Below are 18,561 nucleotides of genomic sequence, written 5' to 3'. Positions count from 1 at the left end.
AGTGATAATTATCATATTCATTCTTACAACATTAAAGTCTGTCACTATAAATAGATGTGGCAAATTATATAAGCAATGAATTATTAATCCCACAAGCAATAAACGATTTTATGAGTATGAATTTTTTTTTTCACATATAAGAATATTATTGACAATTTGTTTGTATCTAAAGATGTATAGACTTGCTCTATATAATTCGGCAGCGGGATTGCAATGCACATTAAAAAGAAAGAAAAAAACAAAAAAGAGTCGATAAAATGTATTGACCATGAACTCACACAATTTATAAAAAAACTAAATGGCTTGAGAATTTTACAGTAATTTTAAACATAAATTATTATTAGTTATGATAATAAAATGAATATATTATGTAATTAAAAAGATTACGGGAATGTTTTAGTATTTTTACATTATATTTTTTATTTTTTAATTAAAAAGTTGAATTAAAAAGCTGCTGAAACGTATTTTACATATCCCAACAAGCAATATATATTAGAGAATAATATAAATTATATCTTGAAATTTTCAAATTTTTAGAAAGATGGTTGTTTTAACAATATTATTATTATTATTATTATATATTTTTAATTAAAAAATACTTTTACAAATTAAAAAATTCTTCAACACATTTCCGAATACATTGAGAATTCTGCTAATTTCTTGAAACCAAGAAAGAAGCACATCAACGAGATCAACTTATAATTTAGCGGGGTACAAAGCTTTCATCATTGTAGGATTAACAACACTGAACCCACCATCCACGACAAGATTCATCCCACTCACATAATTTGCTTCATCACTAGCCAAGTATAGTGCAGCCTTTGCCATGTCTTCCACCTTGGGAATTTTCCCCTTTAGATTACCCATTTGTCCCAGTGATTCTTCTATCATTGGCGCAGTATCTGCTGAAAATCCCTCATACATGGGAGTTGCTACTCCATAAGGCGAAACACAATTTACTCTTATACCATACTGCCCTAACTCAGCCGCTAAGTTTTTCGCTAACCCCACGATACCATGTTTGGTCACTGCATAAGCGGGAGTTGCTAGTCCACCAATAGCTGTACAAGCACTGGCAGTGAATAAAATGCAACCCTGACCTTGGGTTACCATGATCCTAGCTGCATGTTTGGCTCCAAGGAAACAACCTACCAGGTTTACACTAATTAGGCGGTCTAGATCTGATTTCGGGGCGTCCAAAATGCTTCCTAAAGGACGACCCAGGATGCCTGCATTGTTATACATTATATCAAGCTTACCATATTTTTTAACGGTGGCGTCAACAAGATTGCTAACTTCATCTTCGTTTGAAACATCACAGTGGATGTAGCAAACATCTTCACCAAGTTTTTGAGCTAGGGCTTGGCCTAGGGTGTCTTGGATATCGGCAAGAACGACCTTAGCACCATTTTCATGGAAAAGTTGCACTGCACTTGCTCCTATGCCGCTTGCGCCACCGGTTATGATTGACACCTTGCCTGCTAACCTGAAATAGTACTGTCGTTAATTAAAGACAAGCTGAAATGTGAAAACAAACATCTAAACGCAAATGCTGTACGTTATCCACTGTGAATTAATGGTGCCAGTGATCAAATATTTAGTTAGAGCTTTTGGAGGGAACCCAATCTGATCAAATTAGTACACGTTATAATCTTGAAATGTTACAAGCAAAATGAATTCAAGGCGAATCAGAGTTAATTGGGAATATTTCCAAGTTCAAATAGCTAGGAAGAAACTATACAGAGTGCAAGATTAATGGAAGTTCATTTTGATTACCTTTTCTGTGATGCAACCGAACTGGTACCTGTCATTTTATTAAATATATGGAGTTGGAGGTACCTAGGCAAAGAAGATAAAAAGCTTGCCTTTTGCTCTGCGTCTTTACTTTAAGGCTTGCTTTTGTACAAAGATTGTTTCATATATATAGCTCCACAGAGTCCTCAAAAGAAAAAAGAAAAAGAAAAAGTGGAATTATTCTCACATTACATATAAAATTCTAGAGGGTTTTAGGGGGTGTTTGTTTTCCGGAAAGTGGTTTTCGAGAAACTAGTTTCCAAATTTTTCTGTGTTTGTTTGCCATTAGAAAAATTGATCAACGGAAAATTTGGCTTGGTTTTCAGGAAAGTGTTTTCCTTTTATTTTGGACGGAAAACACTTTCCGGAAGTTGTGAAAAATTTAGAAATGTCATATTATTTGCTGATTATATTAAATTTCGTCCTCAAACTTTTAATTACTATATATATTTTATTTTGAATATTTGTTTTTCAATTTGGTCCTCATTCTTTTGATTGTTACTTATTTTATTTGAAATAATTTATGAAAAGTTAATTATTATTATTTTAATTTCTTCATCTTTTAATTTTTTATTTTTTAGATTTAATCTTAATTATTTTGATTATTATTTATTTTATTTGAAATAATTTATGAAATTATTTTTTTTTTAATTTCATTCTCATTCAAATTTTTAATTTGTAAGATTTGTTCCTTATTATTTTAATAAACTTGAAAAAAAATAAAATATTAATAAGTTATTTTTCAGCTCATTTTCCATGATATAATTAAACACTGGAAATTATTTTTCAATTTATTTTTTATTATACTATCAAATATTAAAAAATAATTTATTTTAAAAAAAAAATTAATTTCCAGAACTTTATTATTTTAACATAGACTAGCCACGCAAAAACTAATTCTAGTGAGGTATACACCGTGCATGACTCGTTTCGTGAATCAAAAGGCGTTGACATGGGATGAAGAGGATGACAAGATGATTTCGATGATAACAAAGAAAGGTCGTATAGGATCCTAAGGAAGCTGCATGTGCCGCCCAAACACGGTGACTTGCTCACATGCTGACCGACGAGTGATTTGGACTTGCCAACTACTTTTTTAACTTGGTTCCTCGTTGATTTTTATTTATTTATTTCTTATTTCTTTGATAATGATTGTTTTTATTTATTTATTCTTCATTTCACTAAAGTTTAAAAAATATTTTTAATTTTTATTTTTAATTTTAATTATTTTGATTATTATTTTTTTTATTTGAGATAATTTATGAAATTATATTTTTTTTAATTTCATTCTCATTCGACTTTTTAATTTGTAAGATTGGTTCCTTATTATTTTAATAAACTTGAAAAAAATAAAACATTAATAAGTTATTTTTCAGCTTATTTTTCATGACATAATCAAACACTGAAAAATATTTTCCAACTTATTTTTCATTACACAACTAAATATTAAAAAATAATTTATTTAAAAAAAAACTAATTTATAGTAAAGACGACTTTATTATTTTAACATATAGACTAGCCACGCAAAAACTAATTCTAGTGAGGTATCCACCGTGCATGACTCGTTTCGTGAATCAAAAGGCGTTGACATGGGATGAAGAGGATGACAAGATGATTTCGATGACAACAAAGAAAGGTCGTATAGGGTCCTGAGGAAGCTGCATGTGCCGCCCAAACACGGTGGCTTGCTCACATGCTGACCGACGAGTGATTTGGACTTGCCAACTACTTTTTTAACTTGGTTCCTCGTTGATTTTTATTTATTTATTTCTTGTTTCTTTGATAATGATTGTTTCTTTTTTATTTGTTCTTCGTTCCATTTAAGTTTAAAAAATATTTTTAATTTAAAAATATATTAAAATTATTTTTTTATATTTATTAAAATTATTTTTAATATTAATAAATTAAAACGATTTAAAAATATAAAATAATTTTATATATGGTGATAGTTTTTTAATAACTTTTGAATTTTTTTATTTTAGTTTGTGGCTCCATTATGGTTTTAAAGTTTAGTACCTAATCATCATCCCACTCGAGACGTATGAAAACCTAACCAGAAAAAAAAAGGAAGTAAATGAAAATGAAAAGGACTATTGGCTAAATAACCAAGTTAACTTATTATGGTCATATCATGACCCTAACCTCATATATAGCGTTCATCGATTCAAAATTACAATATCTTTTTATTTTGATTCTTGATTTTTTTTTTGTAATTTTTTTCCCTGATAAAGCCTTATTTGTTTTTGCTTTTCAAAAGCGTTTTTAAAAAAAATTTATTTTTTTTATTTTTTTCCTTACTTTAAAATAATATTTTTTTGGTGTTTTTAGATCATTTTAATGCGCTGATATCAAAAATGATTTTTAAAATATTAAAAAAATATTATTTTGATATTTTTCTGAGTGAAAGTTATTTTAAAAAATAATCGCAACCACACTTCTAAATAAACCTCTAACCTTATTGAGTGAGGCTGGGAATTGAAATGACATCTGAATTTTTTTAACACATGTTTACATGCCAATAACAAAGCTAACTCATAAAATTTAATATGTGTCCTTACTTTCCAAATGTCATAATCATCTATTAAAATCCAAATCTACCATTCACTTAGAATATGTTCATTTATTCATACAATTTATGCATTCCATTAAATTCATGGGACCATTTTTTCATTTCAAAATATATCTATTTTATATTTTTCACTTTTATTTCTTTATTGGGCTTACTGTCATTTCACGGTAACATTACCCATTTTTAATAGTGTTTGTCATAATCTATTTTTGGGTCCCTCACAAATTCATTTTTATTTTCTTAAAAAAAAAAATCACGGTGCCGTTCAAAACAGCACCGTGCTGCTTCTTCTCCCCTGCAAAATGCAGAGACAGGGGAGAAGAAGATTTTGAAATGTTTTTTCCCGCTCTCTCTTTCCACCCGACTTGACCACTCACTGACACCACCCATACCCGCATGCCCTGCCACCACGACGAAGGAAGAGGAAGGTCATGCCCTGCAACGGCTGCACAGGAGCCATCCCACGCCACCATGCCCTGCACTTGGACAGGGTATGGTGAACCTCTCCCCCGGCTGCCTATAAATACAGGGGGGAAGAACAGAAAACAGGGGGGGCAAAATTTTGGAGAAGGAGAGAAGCAAACGACAGATTCAGGGGGGATTTTTGGGCAGAGAGAAAGATAAGAACAGGGGCGAATTTTTGGTGTGAAAAAGACGAACGAACCGGGGAATTTTGAGGGTGTAAGGAGAGTGAAAGAACAGAAAAAAAGCCGAAACCAACAGAGAAACAGAGGAGAGGAGAGGAGAGGAAGAACCACCGGCTGCGGTCCGCATAGCTACCACCATCGCCTCCACCATTCCTCCCAGTCACCCTCGACAGCACCATCATCGTCCAAAAATAGAAGAAGAGACAGAGAAGTGAGAGGAAGAAAAATACAGAGAAACAGAGGCTTGCGCCTCTGCACAGGGGAGAAGAAAACAAACTGCAGCAAACACCGCCTGCCTGCCTCATTGCCGCGACAACAACCCCTCCGCCACCTACAGTGCCGTCAACAACAGCTGCACCACAGAAACAGGAGAACAACCAGAGAGTGGGAGAAGGAATAAATAGGAGGAAGAACAGAGTAGAAGAAAAACGCAGAGAAAAAGAAGAAGGACCACCGCCTGGAACCAGTCGCCACCACAGTAGCACCGCTACCATGCAGCACCGCCACCGCCAGTGAACAAAAGGAGAAGAACAGCAGAGGGGAGGGGCAGAGAACCGAAAGTAGTAGGGAGAAGAAAAAAAAGGAAAACAAAAACCGACAACTGCCACCGATCGCCAACTCCACCACCATTTCCACCGCAGGCTTCAGGTCGTCCTCCCCGGCCAGCCAGCCAGGTGATCCGCTGCCCGTCGTCTTCTTCCCCGCTGTTCACTGCATGAACGGTGGGCGTGAATTATAATTCACGTCCACTGTTCATGCGGTAGTGGGATTCGGCCTAGATTTTTTTTTTTGCCGGGTCTGGCTCAGTTTCAAAAATTTTCAAAAATATATTTTCAGAAAAATTTGTGATTTCCTTGCGTATTTTGTTATGGAATTTTACTTAATATTGATTTGTATTTTTATATATGTTGGCCAGTTCCATATTGTTTCATATATATATAGCTCCACAGAGTCCTCAAAAGAAAAAGAAAACGTGGTATTATTCTCACATTACTTATAAAATTCTGGAGGGTTTTATTATTTTAACATATAGACTAGCCACACAAAAACTAATTCTAGTGAGGTATACACCATGACTCGTTTCGTGCATCACTTAATTTGGACGAACACAGTAATTTTTTTTTTGCTCACAATACATTGAGGAAAGAGTGAAAAGAAGAGAAGAAAGAAAATCGGATGCTAGAACTACATCATTTCTTCACCAAAGACACGAGTTGCCATGGGATGAAGAGGATGACAAGATGATTTCGATGACAACAAAGAAAGGTGGTACGTACACGGTCCTGAAGGAAGCTGTATGTGTCGCCCAAACATGGTGGCATGCTCACATGCTGACTAACGAGTGATGTGGACTTGCCACTCGATTTTTATTTATTTATTTCCTGATTCTTTATAACGATTGTTTTTTTAATTGTTCTTCATCCCACTCGAGCCTTGCGAAGTCTCAATTGATAAGAAAGGAAAGGAAGGGAGATGATAGATAATTTCTTTGTATGTGCCATGTGGTACTGGTTTTTTAATAACTTTTGATTTTTTTTTTATTTTAGTTTGTGGTTCCTTTATAGGTTTTATAGTTGAGTCCTAATCATCATCATATCTAGAATATTTGGCAATGTAATTATAATTATTTTTTAAATAATTTTTCATATTAAAATACATACATTAATATTTTTTTTTTCGATTCTTGAATTATTATTATTTTTTTAATTTTTCCTCCCTGACAATTTATTGTTTCACACTTAGCCTTACAGAGTGAGGCAGGGGATTGAAATGACATCTGATTTTTTTTTTTTTTTTAGCTAGATCAGGTTTTAAATGAATTGACCAAATCACGATCTAGGCTCTAGCCTCTTGGTCAAATGTTTTTTACATATTAAAAAGTTTTTATATCTTTTACCATATTTGTTATAAAATATTTTTTATATTTTTTTACTTATTTTCAATACATTAACATTGATTTTTGTTAGAAAATAATTGTCCAACCATGCAGTAAAACGCCGGTACAGGAAGCTACTTTAGATTTAAGAATAATACAATTGATAAATATTGTATTATTAATCTTATTTTATATAAAAAAAAATCTAATCAGAATCCGCCTTCGGGAAGATTAATTGGACCTCCCTTACAACCACCACCTTCTCTTTGCCTTCCCAACGTATACAGAGGGTTAGAGCAGCAATTAATAAACATACCTAGAGAAGTGTGACCATAATTGCGCCCTAATTAACGGTTTGAAAACACGTTCCAAATCATATTTTATGAAAATTTAATTTTTTATATGTTTTTAAATTGTTTTGGTATATTAATATTAAAAATAATTTTTAAAAAATAAAAAAAAAATTATTTTATTATATTTCTAATTAAAAATTAACTTCTAACATATTTTCAAGCATCCTCAGCAGAGAAAACTCGAACTGCCAGAGTCCCTAGTCACAACTACTAGTTTGGGGTCAGAGTAACGGGTGCAGTGCAGTGATATTGTATACATAGTTGATTTACTATAATTTCAGTTGATATTGTATTGGGGTCAGATTAACGGGTGCAGTGATTGACGTCGGAATGATATTTTTTTTAATTAAAATTTTATAATATAATTGTTTTTATTATAATATTTATTTAACTATTAATATTTATAAGAATTTAATTAGTATAGAAATTGTAATGCTAGTTAGATTAGTCATATAATTTTTAATAAAAAATCATTTTTATTAAAGATTTTAGGTTATAAACAGGGATGTTTAACTTTCATAGAAAATATTTAATTATAAAATTTTAATATATTAAAGTTTTTTTTTTCTTACAATACATAGCACACGTCAGTGATAATGACCATATTCATTATTACAACGTTCAAGTCTCTCACTATAAATAGATGTGGCAAATTATACAAGTAACGAATTTTAATCCCACAATCAATAAACGAGCTCTACAATAGATTAATAATAATTTTTTTATAAAAATTTTAGGTTATAAACATGTATGTTTTTTCATAGAAAATATTAAATTGTAAATTTTTAATATATTAAAATATTTTTTTTGTTTTTTGTTTTTTTACAATACATATTACGTCAGTGATAATAACCGTATTCATTCTCACAACGCTCAAGTCTCTCACTATAAATAGATGTGGCAAATTATATAAGTAATGAATTTTGATCCCACAATCAAAACAATCAATAAACGATTTTATGAGTATGAAAAAAAAAGTAATTTTAACATATATGAATATTATTTACAATTTGTTTGTATCTAAAGATGTATAGACTTGCTCTATATAATTCGGCAGTGGGATTGCAATGCACATTAAAAAGAAAGAAAAAAACAATAAAGGAAGTTCATTTTGCTTACCTTTTCTGTGATGCAACCGAACTGGTACCTGTCATTTTAGTAAATACTAGTTACATGGCTCGCGCGATGTCGCGGGTCAATTATTTTTTGTATTTCATAAAAAGCTAAGATCTAAAAATATTAAGTTTTTTTGCAAAGTTATACCCAAGAGTCTTAGGTTTAGTTGCAACGCCTAATCCAAGAGTAATATTTATAATATTAATAATAACATTAAACTTGCATGACCTAAATTTAAGTGGGTTTGACTGCAACACCAGACCCAATAGCATTGGACGTGGGTCTAGATGTAAGGTTGTGTCATAAATGTGTGATAATTAAATAGATTAGTTAAAAAAAACAAAGAAAAAAAACCAACAGGAAAATAAAAACTAATGAAGAAAAAGAAAAAAAAATGAATTAACTGGGTTAACCCTTCAAACCAGGTTAACCCGTCATACCTTGAATTCGCATCGTGAAAGTTTGATAATTAAAAAGGAAAAAAAAACAAACTAATGGGTTAACCCAGAATTAACTGGGCTAACTCGTCAAACCAGGTTAACCTGTCAAACCCGGAATCCGTATCATGAAAGTTTGATAACTAAATAAAAAAAAATTAACATTAACAATTTAAATTAAACAAAAAAAATTAATTAAAAAGAAAAAAAAAGGATGAGCCTTTTCACTGTGGACTGTACTGTGCAGTCCACAGTCAAATGCATAAAAACAACAAAAAAACAAAAAGAAAAACTAAAGGCATCAGCCGAGAACTACTTAGAAAAAAATTTAATATTAATAAACTAAATTAATTAAATAAAATTAATTAAAAAGAAAAAATAAAAGAAAAAAAAACCTCTAAGAAGAAAAAAAAACTAAATAGAAAGAAATTTAACATTAACAAACTAAACTAAACGAAAAAAAAATAATTAAAAAGAAAAAAAAAAGTAAAAAAAAAATTACAGGTTAACTCGTCAAACCAGGTTAACCCGTTAAACCCGGGATCTGTGTCATGATTGTCTGGTAACTAGATAAAAAAAAAGTGAACATTAACAAACTAAACTAAACGAAAAAAATTAATCAAAAAAAATTAAAAAAAATTTGGGTTAACTCGTCAAACCATATTAACCCGTTAAACCTAGGATCTGTGTCATGAAAGTCTGATAACTAAATAAAAAAAATTTAACATTAACAAACTAAATTAATCAAAAAACAATTATGAAAATAAAAAACAAAAAAAAATTGATGGGTCAACCCAGAATTAACTGGGTTCACCCGTGAAACCAGGTTAACCCGTGAAACTCGAGATATGTGTCATGAAAGTCTGATAACTAAATAGAAAAAAATTTAACATTAACAAACTAAACTAAATGAAAAAAATTAATTAAAAAGAAAAAAAGAAAAAAATATATATTTCTGGGTTAACTTGTCAAATCAGGTTAACCCGTTAAATCCGGAAAACGTGTCATGAAAGTCTGATAACTAAATAAAAAAAATTAACATTAATAAACCAAATTAAACAAAAAACTTTTGTTAGAAGAAAAAAAATAAAGAAAGAAGCAAAAAAAAATCCCGAAAGGCATAACAAACAGCTAAAAAAATAAGACAACTTAAAAAAAAAAACCAAAAACGGATCAGTGTTTTACTGTGGACTGCACTGTGCAGTCCACAGTAAAACACTGATCTGTTTTAGTATATGTTACAATTAATTAAAAAGAAAAGAAAAAAAAATTCGGGTTAACTCGTCAAATCAGGTTAACCCGTCAAACCCGGGATCCGTGTTATGAAAATTTGATAACTAAATAAAAAAAATTAACATTAACAAACTAAATTAAACAAAAAAAATTCATTAAAAGAAAAATACACAAAGAAAAAAGTAAAAAAAAAACCCATAAAGGCAATAGAAAATAAAAAAAAATAAAAACAAAAAACAAAAAAATGGAAAAAAAATAAAAACAAAAAAAAATAAAAAGAAGAAGACAAAAAAAATAGGAAATTTTTTTTAAAAAAACAAAATAAATAAAGAAAAAAGGAGAGGACTGCTCAGCGTTTCACTATGGACTTGTACAGTGAAATACTCAACGGTTTTAGTTTTTTCTTAATATGGAGCTGGAGGTACCTAGGCAAAGAAGATAAAAAGCTTGCCTTTTGCTCTGCGTCTTTACTTGAAGTACATAGATTGTTTCATATATATATATATATATATCAATCACTCTCCACAGAGTCCTCGAAAGAAAACAATGAAAAAAAAAGTGGTATTTTTATCACATTACATATAGAATTTTATTATTTTGACATATAGACTTGCAACACAAAAACAAATTCTAGTGGGTTACGTTTCGTGCATCACTTTGGACGGCCATAATTTTTTTTTCCCACAATACATTGAGGAAAGAGAGGAAAGAGTAAAAAGAAGACAAGAAAGAAAATGGATGCTAGAACTACATCATTTCTTCACCAAAGACACGCTTCGCCTGGGATGGAGGGGATTGTTAGACAATCTAAAAATAATAATAAGAGAAATATGACTAATTACTTTATTGAGTTCAGAGTTTAAGTTTCGGGACTTAGGTTATGCTTATTTCTTCCTGGGAATAGAATCTAATTCTACTTCTATGGGTCTCTTACTCAATCAACACAAGTATACACTGGACATTATCAAACGAGCAGGTATGACTTCTTGCGAACGTGTTAATACTCCGTTGTCTACCTCATCTAAGTTGGGATTCGTGCCTGGTACTCTTCACTCTACCCCAACACGTTATAGATAGATTGTTGGTGCTCTACAGTACCTTACTTTCACTAGACCTGATATTTGTTATGCAGTCACGAAGGTGTGTCAGTTTATGCATGCTCCTACTGAGGATCATTGGGCTGCAGTTAAAAGCATCTTACGTTACCTTCAGGCTACATCCTCCTATGGTCTGCACATTACTTGGGACTCCTTCTTGTTTCTTCATTGCTTTTCTGATGCTGATTGGGCTGCCAGTATTGATGATCGAAAATCAACAGGTGATTATCTCGTGCATCGTGGTTCTACTCCTATTTCCTCGAAATCTAGGAAACAACGTACTGTTGCTAGATCCTCTACGGAAGCCGAATACAAAGCCTTAGCTGATGGTACTGCTGAAATCTTGTGGATTCGTTCTTTATTGTTAGAACTACGACTTTCATCTTCATCCAGCACTACGTTATGGTGTGATAATTTAGGGGGCACTTTCCTATCTGCCAATCCAGTGTTTCACGCTCGAACTAAACATGTTGAAGTTGATTATCACTTCATTCGTGATCGCGTTGCTAATAAAGAAATTCAGGTACGATTCATCTCTTCCAAGGACCAACTAGCCGATGTCCTTACCAAGCCTCTCCCTCTAGTTTCGTTTGCTTCTTTTCGATCCAAGCTTCAGGTGGAGTCTCCACCTTTAGCTTGACGGGGCATATTATGGAAAAAAGGCTTATATATATGTAAATATCTTATATAGGAATAGTTATCATGTGTAGTATATTCCACTCTTGTATTGTACACAACCTTAAATGTATAAATATAAAGGAAGGGTTGCTGTCATTATGCAACTTATCATAATTTACATAAATTCAATCTCTCAACGTAATTCAACTAATATCAACCTCAGTTAACCTTTCAAACTATTGACTAATGTCAACCTCAGTTAACCTTACGCGCCTCGTGTGCCTTTAGAAAACGATGACTTCCTCCACACATTGGCACGTGTGTTGCACTTGCCAGTCAAGTTGACGTGCCTATTGACTTTAGCTCACCATATTTGTTTTATTTTTAATTTTGGTGTCTTAAAACTTAATAATTTTAAACTAACAAAAAATTATTTTTGTCAAACTAAGCATTAATCAATCCAGATTTTTCCCTTAATATTACAAGAACCACATATATATTTATACAACGAAAAGAAACTCTAAGTCAAATCTCAAATAAAGGTATTGAAAAATGTTAAAATAAAAAAAAAGAGGTTACATGATGAAAAAATGGATAGTAACTCATCCCCTGCATGTGTCAATCAATCCTTGATGTTAGGAAAAAAAAAAAAGGGACTGGAAATTTGTTTACGCTTCAAATTTTGTCCTCAAAGCTCTAATTCTTTTAAATCAATTAAATTGAATTTTATTTTGTCAAATTGAGCATTAACAAAGTGATGAAACATTTCCTCGACACTATGAGATCTCCATGTGTAGGCCTAAAAAACAAATCACCAAGACCAATCCCAAATGTATACAATATTAAAGGACCAAATAAAAAGAAAAAAAATTAAGGGAACAAAAATATATATATATATATATATATATATACACACACACACTCATAAACAAAAAACAAGATCCGTTTTGCAAATCCACAATGATTCCTCTCACAAGCAACACTGAATTACTAATGGCTCCTAGGGTTCTTTTTTTTCCCGGTAATTTGATCATACACACAAATGTATCCTTGTCATTTGTGATATTCGCTATACAATAAATGGCCCGCCCTACTCTGCGAGACAAGTTAATTTTATGTGAATGTAAAAAAGGATATTCATGTGATATAAATGTTTTAAAATGAGTAAGAAAAATCAAAGATTTTGGTAACTGGAAAAGGTTGGACGTGTTATCAAAGTAGTGACTCGAAAAGCAAACAAAAATAAAAAACCATGAATTGAGCATAAAAGGGTCAAGGGAAAAAATTAAAAATCATAAGAATAAGGATTAAATCTAAAACACCAAAACATATTTAAAAAAAAACAAACATGCAGAATTTTTCAACGTGTTTTTCTACATAAAAAAATTATAGATATAAATTAAAAAACTTATGTATACATCTAACTAATCAAATCAATAACCATTGTGTAAAGAAATGAAAAACAAATCGTCAACAATAAACAAAAACAAAACTAAAAAAACTAAAAGACAAATGCAGATCAAGATATTCAACATCGCAACACATGTAATTTCCTGTTGTGTTTAATGAATTAGGCCAGGTGTTGTTGGACTTGGCCTATCAAGCAACAGCTCATGCACGAGCCTTTATGTTTTTTTTTAAGTTAATGGGACGGACGACATGTCATCCGCCCAAATCATTTGAAAGAAAGACGCATCGCCTAGGAATCCCTAGAATCTAGCCACTGTGGTTGCCGAAAAAAAAAAAGATCCTAGATTTTTTTACATAGAAACTTATTTGCAACTCATTTTTTTACTTTAAACACTCTATGAACCTTGTTAAGCCAAACCATGGCCTTCAACAATGGCAAAAACCAGCACAAAATTCAAAATCAACTTGAAATTCAAAATTTTACAAAGTTCATATTTGTTTATTTAAGAAAGTGAACAGTAACACCGAAACTGATATGTTTTTTTATAAAATAAAACTACTTCAATCTATAATGATACACGTGAGAAGGTGATTCACTAATACTAAAACTAATATGTTTTAGTACTTTGTATAATAAATTTCTGCCCTTGTAAAACACTTTTGAATCCGATCAAAAAATTGAAGCCATTCATTAAAAAGTGTCAATAGGTCTTTCAATTCAATATGTACATCAAATCATGTACGTAGATAATTTTAAATTCCTTCAAGGCAGATAATCTAACACAAAGTCGTATCATTAGATTTTGGTCGATATTCATGTGATAAGCATTAAAAGTTCTGATCCCTAGATCTAAATTTCTTACCAAATTCTTGTAACGTCGCTCTCAATGTCATTTATGGTTGAAAGTGGGTCACTCTTGGCAGCTTGACAGGTAACTATCTAAAATTTGAATTAGTACTTCCACAATTCCATTATAACAAACGTGAACACACAATTGCATATGGAGGGTTTAATTACACACTCCATTGCTCGTGGAGGGTTACAGATGTGATGGGTCTAGTATGGAACTTAGATGAAACTCCATTGCACATGGAGGATTACAGATGTGATGGGTCTAGTATGGAACTAAAAGACGCTGAAATTTTCCCAACGGTGATACATGGCGGTGCTCTCATCTTGTAGCCTGGTTCAATGCATTTCCACGTAGTATTTATGATCATTAACAACCTAATCTGGAAACAAGGGGCAACGATTGCATATCCATGGCCCATGCACCTTAGCTATGCAATAAATTTACATACAAAGGATCAATGCACATTTATTGTAAAAGAAAAGGGCGAGGGCTGGTAGGTAGACGTGATTACATCATCTATAAACTAAGTTAATTAATATAAGATATAAATAAAATATAGTGATTCTCACTTGATGATACAAGTATTTTACATGATCTTATGGATGCATTTTGTATTTATCGTCTTAGTCCATTGGTGATATGATATGCTAAGTGTATATTAGAAAATGTGTTTTGTTGAAAAATTATTTTTTATTTATTGAAAGTACATTAAAATAATATTTTATATATATATTTTTTATAGTATTTACAAATAGCACATAAAAACCATAAAATAAACATCTAAAAATATTTTAATGTTTGTCAAGAGAAAACACTACCAGAAAATTGATAAACATAAATGAAAATACCGAGGGAATATTTCCGTCGGACATTTACCAACGGATATTACCACGGAAATATTCCCTCTGTATATACCGAGGGAATTACAGTGGGAAACAGAATAATTAAAACATATCGGAAAAAAATGATGACGTGATGATTTTACCAACGGAATAAATTCCGTCGGTAAAATCCGTCGACAAAACCGTTGGTAAACTGTGAACACTGTTCATCATGTCATTTACAAAGAGAATCACCGACGAAAAGGTCTGTCTGTATTTTCCAGAGAGTTCCAGAATTGTTCACTTTCCAATTGCACTAGTAATTATTGTTCTTTACAGACAAAATCACCGATGGATTGAAAAGTCGTTGGTGTTATTTGACAGTTTTCTGAAAAATTTAGATTAAATTAAAAATTTAAATTAAATATTATAGACGGAATCACTGACAGATTGAAAAGTCGTCGGTGATATTTGGCGGTTTCTGAAAAAATTTTATTAAATTAAAATTTTAAATTAAATATTACAAACGGAATCACCGACAGAATGATTAAAAATATTAATATTTAATTATCCGTCCGTAAAATGCCCCAATAAAAAGCCTATAATCCTTAATTTCACAACAGACCCGTCTCCTTTCTTCTTCTTCTTTTTCCCCACATGTAAAAAACATCAATATCCATTTCTTAGTCTTCTCTTCTTTTCTCAACTCCTCTTCTCTTTCATACTCAGATATGTCTTCTTCTCCTTTCTTCTCAGTTTTTTTTTTAATTAGTATACTTTACGAATTTTTTTTTTTTCCCTCTTCTTAGCTTCACTTGCAACTACATTAAGGTAAGATTTCTTTTTTCTTTTTTTCATATTTTTTTCACTATATTTGTTTTTTATTTTATTTTTAATTGTTTTTGTTCTTAATAATTGTATGAATGTTGTTGTAGGAATTGTTTTTTCATATGAGATCAATTTTTAGTTGATTTATTTATAGGATTTTTAAATTTTTTTCATATGAATTTTTTTAGTTGAATTTATTTGTTGCAAATTTGTTTGAGTTGATTTTCTTCTTATTTTTTTCAAGCATTTTGAGTATTATAGAGTGTTGATTTATATTAATTTAATTATTTTATAGTTTTGTAAAAAAGATTTTTTTTTAATATTTTTATACAATTACCGACGGAATTACATACGGTATTTTGCCAAGGGAAATACCGAAGGAATGAAGCGGTAATTTATTTTTTTGCTCACTTTTTCAGTCAGTAAATCCATCGGTAATAATATTTTTTTATTACCAACGGACTTACCGACGGAAAAAAAATTTACCAACGATAGATTCACCGACGGAGCATTTCCATCGATGATTTCGTTGGTAAATTAATTACCGACGAAATGATAGTGCAAACACCGACGAAAAATTCCATCGGTAAATCTAAAGATTATGGTAGTGAAAACAGATTAAAAATCACTCTGAAAAATAGCTTAATAAACCACAAAAAAACAAACACTCCAAATCTATCTAATAATTTATGGTCCATAAGACATGTGTTAAACATATTTGTGTATATTTATTAAATTCTATTTATTATTGCTTGTGTTTAAAAAAAGAGTAAAAATAAAATGTTTAAATAAGACTGAATGATATTTATTAAAGATGTTAAATAAATGCTACTTTATATGGAAATATCTTTAAATGTTTATAATAAATTGTAAAATAAGTAAATATTGTAATTGATTAGAAGTAATAAAAAAAACTTTTAATAAACATCACAAGCGCAAAGGTTAATTCATAGGGACTGAACTAAACAAACTTTTCATATTTAGATACTCCATTACCAAACCAATTTTAGGAGCTGGGTTCGATCTTGCAACTCTGTGCCATGACAATTTGCACATTTTCAACTGGCACACATGGCAAGTTGTATAATGATCTTCAGGGAATTTACTTTTTGGCATCTATTCCACATTTTGGGAGCAGTTTGGGCAATCTGGTTGGCCGCTTTACTAAATATTTCTTATTTACTGAAACCATTGCAGTCAAAATGAGAAGACCTCAGTTTTCTGCATTTGGTAGCAGCTTTTTTATTCATCATTTTTTCTTTAATTGTTAATACACATACCTCCCTCCCACCCACACAGATATGCCAGTTGGCCTTCTTCTCCTTCATATATTAATTGCATCTTAGAGAGTTTCTTCACATACATATTGAAATCTTCTCAGGTTAAACGCCCCCGGCCCTTTCCATTTCTATTTCAGCCAAAACATGAACTCCTCTAGTTCACTAGCTTCTTTTGCAAAAAGGTAACAAGCTACTTGCTCTCACTAGTAAATATTCTTGTGCTTTAATTCCTTCACCCGAACGAGAAATCAATTAATTTTTGTTGCAGGTTAGCTGGTAAAGTGGCAATAATCACTGGAGGTGCTAGCGGGATTGGTGAGAGCACCTCTAGACTATTTGTTGAACATGGAGCGAATGTCATTATAGCTGATGTCCAGGATCAAGTTGGTCAATCCCTTTGTAAGGAACTTGGCACGGAGAACAATGTTTACTATGTACACTGTGATGTCACTAGTGATACCGATGTCAAAAATGTTGTCGATTTTGCCATATCCAAGTATGGGAAGCTAGACATCATGTACAACAACGCTGGCATTACTGGCAATATAGATCCAACAATATTAGGCACCGAGAATGAAAATTTTAAAAGGGTTTTTGAAGTTAATGTGTATGGTGGTTTCTTGGGTGCAAAGCATGCTGCTAGAGTTATGATTCCTGTGAAAAAAGGCGTTATTCTTTTCACATCTAGTGTGGCTTCAATGGCTTGTGGTGAGTCGCCTCATGCTTATACAATGTCGAAGCATGCGGTGGTGGGGCTAATGAAGAATTTGTGCGTGGAACTAGGGCAATATGGAATAAGGGTTAACTGCATTTCTCCGTGTGCTCTTGCTACTCCACTGCTAAGAAATGCAATGGGAGCGGATAAAAGTTTTGTGGAGCATGTAGTTTGTGAATCTGCCAATCTGAAAGGAGTGGTGCCGTCACCCAAAGATGTGGCGGAGGCTGCCTTGTATTTAGGTAGCGATGAGTCCAAGTATGTGAGTGGACTAAATCTCATGGTTGATGGGGGATACAGCACCACTAACCAGTCCTTCAATATGGTATTAAGGAATATATTGTCCTGATTCAAAAGTTGTTCAAGATGATAAAGAGTCCGACTTCAGGACATCTAGCTCCGTCCAATATAATACAATTTTCTCTCGTCGGAATGTATTACAATTTTATAGTCTCCGTAACTATATCTCCTTTTTTCCAGTGGCGAATCCAGCAATTTTTAACGAGGATAAATTTCTTTCATATATGAAATAAAATTTTAGTGAACCGACATAGTATATGGACGTTTTGTATGCGTTAATTGTATGTAATTAAGAATCCATTGATCACACATGCATGTATTATTTTTTTTTTCATTTTGACATGGCTAACCATCGCATATAATCATTTATTTACATGCACTATCAAAATCAAAAAGTCAATTGAATATAAAAATATAATTTATTTAAATCATTAAAATATCATACGTAATATATTATGTAAAAATTTGATTCCTAATTGTTATATAGATAGTTGAGAATAATTAGGAGGCTTAACCTTGTGGTTAACTAGTCCTTTCTATATATATGTGTAGCTAGGGCAATATACAATAGTAATGTTAGAGGTTACCACACAAGAGTATGATTACAATATTT

General features: G+C 31.6%; 2 protein-coding genes across 4 annotated transcripts; one reads left to right on the top strand and one right to left on the bottom strand.

Moving 5' to 3' along the window:
- Positions 1-545: 545 nt before the first annotated feature.
- LOC7492231 ((+)-borneol dehydrogenase 1) lies at positions 546-8,398 on the bottom strand. 3 transcript variants are annotated; one of them, XM_024603480.2, is made up of 3 exons: positions 1,777-1,934; positions 1,260-1,486; positions 546-1,148 (listed from the first exon to the last, which is right to left on the bottom strand). In XM_024603480.2, exons 1-3 carry the CDS (start codon positions 1,809-1,811, stop codon positions 697-699), a joined length of 714 nt encoding a protein of 237 aa, XP_024459248.1. In that variant the 5' UTR covers positions 1,812-1,934; the 3' UTR covers positions 546-696. The 3 variants fall into 3 exon arrangements, with proteins under 3 accessions (XP_024459248.1, XP_052309605.1, XP_002308449.1); XM_052453645.1 differs by lacking the exon at positions 1,777-1,934 and adding an exon at positions 8,359-8,398 and having other exon boundaries at positions 546-1,486; XM_002308413.4 differs by having other exon boundaries at positions 546-1,486.
- An 8,313-nt stretch (positions 8,399-16,711) lies between these two features.
- On the top strand, positions 16,712-18,204 carry LOC7492230 (short chain aldehyde dehydrogenase 1). Its single transcript, XM_002309369.3, has 2 exons — positions 16,712-17,115; positions 17,202-18,204. Exons 1-2 carry the CDS (start codon positions 17,078-17,080, stop codon positions 17,995-17,997), a joined length of 834 nt encoding a protein of 277 aa, XP_002309405.1. The 5' UTR covers positions 16,712-17,077; the 3' UTR covers positions 17,998-18,204.
- The last annotated feature ends 357 nt before the right edge of the window (positions 18,205-18,561 follow it).

Source organism: Populus trichocarpa, chromosome 6 (assembly GCF_000002775.5).
Source record: "Populus trichocarpa isolate Nisqually-1 chromosome 6, P.trichocarpa_v4.1, whole genome shotgun sequence".
NCBI lineage: Eukaryota > Viridiplantae > Streptophyta > Magnoliopsida > Malpighiales > Salicaceae > Populus > Populus trichocarpa.
This window is presented reverse-complemented; position numbering and strand designations above follow the sequence as displayed.

Coding starts and splice junctions, on each gene's coding strand:
- LOC7492231 (XM_052453645.1), bottom strand. CDS start 8,393: ATGACAGGTACCAGTTCGGTTGCATCACAGAAAAG. Junction 1,487..8,358: donor TCGGTTGCATCACAGAAAAG/GTAAGCAAAATG, acceptor GTACTATTTCAG/GTTAGCAGGCAAGGTGTCAA.
- LOC7492230 (XM_002309369.3), top strand. CDS start 17,078: ATGAACTCCTCTAGTTCACTAGCTTCTTTTGCAAAAAG. Junction 17,116..17,201: donor CTAGCTTCTTTTGCAAAAAG/GTAACAAGCTAC, acceptor TTTTTGTTGCAG/GTTAGCTGGTAAAGTGGCAA.